The sequence below is a fragment of the Panicum virgatum genome, chromosome 2K (genome assembly GCF_016808335.1).
Source record: "Panicum virgatum strain AP13 chromosome 2K, P.virgatum_v5, whole genome shotgun sequence".
NCBI classification, from domain to species: domain Eukaryota; kingdom Viridiplantae; phylum Streptophyta; class Magnoliopsida; order Poales; family Poaceae; genus Panicum; species Panicum virgatum.
The window spans coordinates 3,399,054-3,406,175 of NC_053137.1; the positions used below are offsets into that span (position 1 = coordinate 3,399,054).

A 7,122-nucleotide genomic window follows, 5' to 3' on the forward strand; every position below is an offset into this window, starting at 1 on the left:
ATCCAAATTCAAAAGTTCCCGTGCAACCGGTTTACCGGCCGGTTTGACTTAATGGGCCTTAATGGGCCGGCCCATTTTTTTCTTTTTCTTTTTTGATTTAACTTCAACTCCCCGCAAACTATAGTAAATGAACGTATTTTTGAGAAAATCTGACACCATTAGATTCGTTGCACCTTGAAGTATTTTTAGGAATTTTTTGAGATTTTTTCATTTTTTTAGAATTCAAATTTAAAATTTGAATTTGGGCCGGTTTCTAACCGGCCGGAACCGGAACCGGTCTGGGCCAGTAAGACCGGTAACCGCGGTAACCGGACCGGTTCCGGCCAGTTTTTTTAACCCTGATCTTAATACGCTTGCTGGCAGGGGGCCCACGCAACGGCCGGAAACAACTGCCCGGAGCCCCGCGACGGCAACGGCAGGCAGCGAGGATCATGGACTGCACGGCGCACGCTTCCCGCACCGGCGACCCACTCGCTGGCACTTTCCAGCTCGGACGGACGCCGTGCCGGCGCCTGCCTTCCTCCTCGCACCACTCACTCATCACACTTCCATTCCATCATCCTCCCGCATTCCATGGCCTAGCAACCTCACGAGCTGCAAGGTGATCAAAGCTACTACGAGTATTTCTTCAACAAAAAAAAAAAAGCTACTACGAGTAGAGAGTTCTACTCTGAACAGCAAGAATCAGCGACACAAACAAAAATAAGCGCAAAAAGGAGGGACCTTTGCTTCCATTCCATCACGGTCCGTCTCCACATCCAGTGCTACCACTTTTACTTTGGTAGCAACAAGCATTCCAAAATCCATCCATAGGCACGAGACACGCACACACCAACACGACTCAACACATCACTCCCCTACTACAACTCCTGCACTGATTGCTTCTCGACTTCAAAAAGCACCTAGAAGACGAACACAACATACTACTATCTCCTCATCTCAAGTCACAAAACCATCAACCAGCGCACACAAGAACAAAGCAAAGCTCGCCCGATCGCCGCCACAAAACTTCCGCGACCGGACAAGATCGTCACAAACCCCGATGAGAACGAAGCTCGCTCGCTCATCAGCCACCCCTCGCACACCGCTGCCGCCTGCTGTACACTTGTCACCGGAGCAGCTCGGCGCGGGACGCCGAGAGCTCCCGGCGCAGCTTGCACGCGAAGAGCCGGCACGCGTCCATGCTCAGGTCCACGGCCGCCGCCAGCGCCACGAACGCCGCGGCGTCCTCGGCGCACCCGACGTGCGCCACGCCCACCTCCACCGTCGGCCGGCTGCACCGCCCCTCCCCCTGCACGGCCGCCGCCATCACAAACCCGCGGAAGCTCCCGAACGGCCACAGCCCGTGGGGCCCCAGGTCGCCGCTCCCGCGGGGGCTGCACCCGGGCGACCCGCTCCGCCCGAACGGCTGCGCCGCCGTCAGGTCGATGGCGAACCGCCCGCCCCTGGACGCCGGCACGCCCGACTCGGCCACGCACACGCCCGCGCCGGAGTTGGTGTGGTCGGGGACGAGCTCGAAGCGGTACCCCAGGAGGTCGCCGCCGGCGCCCGCGCCGCGCTCGCGCCAGCACTCGAGGCGGCCCCACGGCGTCCAGGTGCCGTCGACGGGGCGCATGATGAGCCAGCCGCCCGGGTTGGAGCGGCTCACGAGGTCCGAGCCGGGGGACGCCACGAACGGGGTCACCATCGAGGCCAGCGCCACCGGCGAGCCCGACAGGTCGTGGACCGTCACCGACCACCCCTTGCGCTCCTTCCCCGCGCGCTCCCGCTCCGACCCGAACCTGGCCAGCCAGGTGCGCCCGCCGTTCCCCGCCAGATCAGAGTGCACCGACCTGCCATGGACGATTCGATTCTCCATCAGAAAAATCTGCTGCTTGGATAATGCAATGCAATGGCCAATGCAGGGGTCCCTTACCTTGAGCGGAGGTCGCTGTTGCTGCGGCAGGAGAACTTGCAGGTGAACATGGGCTGCTTCATGCGGCCCTGCACCTGGAGCACCTGCGGGCTGCACTCGGGCTCGCCGTCGAACTCGAAGACGAACCGCGGGTCGGGCTCCGCGCGCACGGTCAGGTTGAGCTGCGCGGCGCCGCCTGAGGAGGCCGCGGGCGCGGGCGCGGGCGCCGCCTTGCGGCCGGCGCGGCGCTTGCCGATGCCGACCCAGCCGCTGTGGAAGACGACGGGCTTGGCGACGGCGGCGCGGAGGTCGAGCGGGACGACGACCTTGCCGAGCAGCCTCCACGAGGCGGCCCCGGCGCAGGTGGCGCCCCTGCGCCCCGCGTAGACGGCGACCTTGAGGCGCGCGGTGCGGCGGGGCCCGAAGAGCGCGGGCTTGGCGGTGGCGCGGTCGAGGTCGGCCTTGGAGACGTGGAAGGCGGCGGCGAAGGCGCCCGTGCAGGAGGCGGGGCCCTCCTCGGCGGACGGCAGCAGCGGGGCCGTGGCGGTCTGGTAGGGCAGCTTGTCGAGGCGGATCCGGCAGTAGCAGGGCGCGGTGGTCGGGTGCACGCCGGCGCCGCCGCCGCCGCGCGGGAACGCCGGCATCTTGAGCGCCAGGTTGCCGACCAGCACCCGCACGAACGGGCACGGGTCCATGGCCCTTTCTTCTGCGGGCTGCGGCCCTCCTCGGTCACTCAGAATTCCTTCCGCCTCTCTTGTCGGATCGAAGCGGCGAGCGCAATGGCGGATGGGTGGTTTTCGATTCGCGATGGGGAAGGAAGGAGTGGTGACGAGGGATCATAGGGTATATTGGCTGGCGGCCCGCCATGGACCTGCCCGCCTGGGGCCGCGGCCAGCCTGGATCCCGGTGAGCTGAGCCAGCTGTGCGCGCGCGCGGGTGGGGTGGTGGGCCTCCGTCCTCCTATTCCAGCTCCCGCGCCCCTGGCCCGCCTGTCAGTGTCGGCGGGTCGGAGTCAGCTCCGTGCGCCCGGGGTTAGGGTGGTGGCGTACGGGGAGGCGTGCGGGGCGGAGGAGGAGGGCGAGCGCCCCGAGGGCCGAGTCCAGTCCAGCCGCGCGGCGACGGGATGCGCTTTTGCGGTGGGGGCGCCGTGGGGCCCCCCCTGTGGCCACTTTTTTTTTTCCCCTTGCTGGTGGCGCGCGCGCGCGCGTTCTCTCCGCTCACTTGACGGCGACGGCAAGCGATTGTTACCGCGCCCCTTTTGGCGAGGCGAGCCCGCGGTGAAAAGGAGCTCGGTCGGATCGGCGGGGTCGTGCGCGCCCGTACGGCATCACGTTGGTTGCTTGCTTGATGGCGAGATTGGGGGATTGGGGATTGGAAGGAAGCCGCAGTTTGGGGGCCCCACGGTGTCGGTGAGCCCCCGTTCATGATTACGGCGCGGGGCCCGCGTCGTGATCCCGGCCGCGCCCGCGGTCCCGGCTGTCAGCGGCGGCCGGAGGGTCAGGCGGAGTGGCCCTTTCTTGCCGCAGTGCAGTGACGGTTGGTTTCCTAACGGTCGCAGGTTTTGTCGGGCGAAAATAATAACCTCCTGCGTTGCTGCCAGTGGTGCACACTAGTACCGCTGGTAGTGGTAGCGCGAGCAGAATATTTTTGCTACGCGTGCTGAGGGTTTTAAAATCCGACCGGACCGGCCTAACCGGTCTGGTCGGTTTGACCGGTTTGAAATTCAAAAACTCCCGTGCAACCGGTTTACCAGCCGGTTTGACCAGTTTACCGACCGGTTTGACCGGTTTACCAGCCGGTTTGACCGGTTTGATCGGTGGGCCTTCATGGGCCGGCCCATTTTTTTTCTTTTTCTTTTTTGATTTAACTTTAAATTCCCACAAACTATACTAAATTAATGAATTTTTGAGAAAATTTGACACCATTAGATTCATCACACCTTGAAGTATTTTTAGGAATTTTTTGGGAATTTTTCATTTTTTGAATTCAAATTTAAAATTTAAATTTTGGCCGGTTGGGTACCGGCCGAAACCGGAACCGGACCGGACCGGTTTGACCGGTAACCGGTCAAACCGGACCGGTTCCCGCCGGTTAGGTTAACATTGCGCATGCTACGGCAACAAAGATTGTCCGGGTCTGATTTAGTTGCAAAATTTAAAATTTTAAATCTATCACATCGAATAGAAATTTTGCATGTATTGAGTATTAAATCTAGACAGAATAAAAAAACTAAGTGTATAGTTTGCTTGTAAATTACATGACGAATCTAATGAATCTAATTAGACCATGACCAGACACTAAATTGCTACAGTAACCGCTATATTAACCATGCGCTAATGATGAATTAATTAGTCTCATTAGATTCATCTCGTAGTTTATAGACGAGTTCTGTAATTAGTTTTGTGATTACTTTATATTTAATATTTCAAATGTAAAAAGATTTTTTTTCAAAAATTTTACACTTTAGGCCCTAATCGTCAATCCTACACGCAGTGCAGTACTGTATCTTTGCAACAGAGAGTAGAGGATACGAGGCGCAGTGGTGGTGGTAATACTAGAGCAGTAAAAAGCAGGAGCACCGATGAATATCTTAGGAGTAATCGCGGTGAAAATCTCCGCCGCTACTTTTCAAAAAAAAGAAAAAATCTCCGCCGCTGTTGCATGGTACGGAGCCTTGGACGAAGAGGACAAGAGTCACAAGACAGTTGTACAAACCGTGCGGAGGATTTGACCTGCAAACCAAACTTTTCTTTATTATAAGAAAAAGAAAAAAAGGATTGAAAAATATTGGCATTGGAAGATACTCGTATATTAGAAAAAGCATAACAAGAGAACAGAGTAGGTTGCACGGGCGCAATCATGAGGGGATTCCCCTCTTCCAGTTTCAGCCCAGCTGAGCTGCCGGCCCGCCGTCAACAGGACGCTCGTCTCGTCTCACGTGCCCAGCTGCAGGGAGGTGCCGTGCCGATGTGTTTATTTTTATTTATTTATTATTTTATTTATTGTACACGATGAATTGGTTTTGCCTTTGTTTGTTATTATTAAATAAAACGACAAAATCGGCGGACGTCGTTCGCGGGCTAGCAGCGTGCCCTCCGCTCCATGACGGTGGGTCCAAGGGCGTGCGGGACCCACCTGGAGGTCGCGTGCGCAGTCGTCCGGCTGTTTGTTTTTGGTTGCTCTTGTTTTTTCAGAAACCAAAGAAAGAGGGGGCCTTTGTTCGCTGGGTTGGGGTACAGCTGGGAACAGGCTGTCACGGAGGAACGGCCTCGGCGGGTCTGCCGTCTGCCCATTTGTGGGCGTGTTTGGTTTGCCCTGAAAATATTTTTATGAAATTTTTTTATGCCTTGATTACTAATTAGAGGTATTAAATAAAATCTAATTATAAAACTATCTCCACAACTATGGTACTGTATCAGTTACTCTAGCTAATGAGGTCTTTGACCGTACGATTAGAGAATGATTAGGTGCAGTTACTGTAATATCACTGTAGCCAATCATAATGAAACTTGGCTCATTAGATTCGTCTCGAAAAGTTACCAACTCGCAAACCTCCGTTTCGAATTCAAACCTCTTTTCTACTCCTTCCGTCCTAAAATAAATGCAATCCTATGACTCAACACGCAAACTAATGCTATGCGTAAAATTACCAAAATACCTCTTGTCTTTTTGTGAGGAGTGAATGAGATGTTAGTTGTCTTTTGTAAGAATTTTCCGAAAATTATCTTATTTTTTGTGGTAAGTGGGTCAAAATTTGCATTCTTTGAGGGACAAAATTTGAACTCTAGAATTATATTTATTTTGGGACGGAGGGAGGATATGCAGTACTCTTGTCTTCTCCAAGAGCGGACGAAAAGGTCGGTGGGGCCCACTCCTTTTCTTCGTGCTGGTCCCCGGCTTGCCGCCACTGGCCGCGGGTCCCACCGGTCAGTCGAGGTTCACAGCCAGCTGCACCGCCGCATGGGCTCTGGGCCCACTGAATACGAGTAACTTTTTTAATAAAATTGAATACGTATTTCCTGATTAGTAGGCTCTGTTTAGTCCAAAAAAAATTTCTAAAGTACTCTTCACATCGAATTTTTGGACACATGTATGGAATATTAAATGTAGTAAAAAAACAACTAATTACACAATCTAACTGATTAGCAAGAGATGAATGTTTTAAACTTAATTAGTTCATAATTAGACATTATTTGTCATGTAACAATGAAACATGCTACAATACCAAAACTGAAACTTTTTCATCAACTAAACACACCTTTAAATACTAAGAAAGACAAAGTTGCCCTTTTGGCTGCTGATGCGACCTCTTTTGTTTGAAGACGAGAGGCAGGCGAAGGCTTTTGCTAATGCTAGTACTACTAGCTGCCAAATGGTGGTGCGGTGCGAGACGAAGACGATCGAGAGGGTCCGTCTTTAGAATGTAGCGGTCGTTAAAAAAAACACGTATTCGTATCCGTGCATCAGCACTCTCTTTTTTTTTCCGAGTAAAGAGAGAGCTTTATTAACTAGGCAGGAGGCTGAATACAATCGGCATTGATGAGGTCTATGGCACACGCAGGAGCCTGACCTAACCATACCGCTGAGTGAGTGTTACGCCTAGCTAACGCAGCTAGTTCATGAGCAACTTTGTTACAGTCTCTCTTAACCTTCACTATCTTCAGTTCCAGTAGAAGCTGAGATAGCTCTTTGCCCTCGGCTATGATGAAGCCGAGTTCTGACCTATCCGGTCGCGTGGACAACAATGCCTGCGTCACACGAGCACAATCCGATTCCAGGATGATCGGATGATGGCACCATTGGGAGGCAAGTCTTAAACCTTCAACACAAGCATGTGCTTCCGCTTCCGCTGCACTAGCACAGTTGAAAAGCGCACGCCAGGAAGTAAATTTCACCCTTCCCTCGCTGTCTCTAGCTACCATCCCGGCCCCCGCGCAGCCTGTGGCGTCCACAAAGGATGCATCAACGTTCAGCTTGATCCACCCGTCAGGTGGATGTGACCAGGTTTCCCTGGGATTAGATGCCTCCTTGCGCAAACCACTTTGTGCAGATCCTATTTGCATCTTTCCTTTGCCATTGAACTCGAGCTCTTGATGATTCTTTGCATCTTGCAGGCTTGATTTCAGGCAGAGCAGCGCATGAACAGAATCCGTAACTCCCGTTGGCCCTGATTCATGGGTGATGTTGTTGTGCACGAGCCAAGCTCTCCATAGCATTAGGAGGGTGTT

At 54.1% G+C, this 7,122-nt stretch overlaps 1 protein-coding gene across 1 annotated transcript; it reads right to left on the reverse strand.

Moving 5' to 3' along the window:
• Nucleotides 1-703: 703 nt before the first annotated feature.
• LOC120661381 lies at nt 704-2,809 on the reverse strand. The gene is made up of 2 exons (XM_039940239.1): nt 1,916-2,809; nt 704-1,832 (listed from the first exon to the last, which is right to left on the reverse strand). Exons 1-2 carry the CDS (start codon nt 2,587-2,589, stop codon nt 1,109-1,111), a joined length of 1,398 nt encoding a protein of 465 aa, XP_039796173.1. The 5' UTR covers nt 2,590-2,809; the 3' UTR covers nt 704-1,108.
• Nucleotides 2,810-7,122: the final 4,313 nt, after the last annotated feature.

Bases quoted from the DNA above. Each gene is read 5' to 3' on its own strand.
- LOC120661381 (XM_039940239.1), bottom strand. From the start codon at position 2,589: ATGGACCCGTGCCCGTTCGTGCGGGTGCTGGTCGGCAACCTGGCGCTC. The intron at 1,833-1,915 runs GTAAGGGACCCC...CGTCCATGGCAG, and splicing joins AACAGCGACCTCCGCTCAAG to GTCGGTGCACTCTGATCTGG.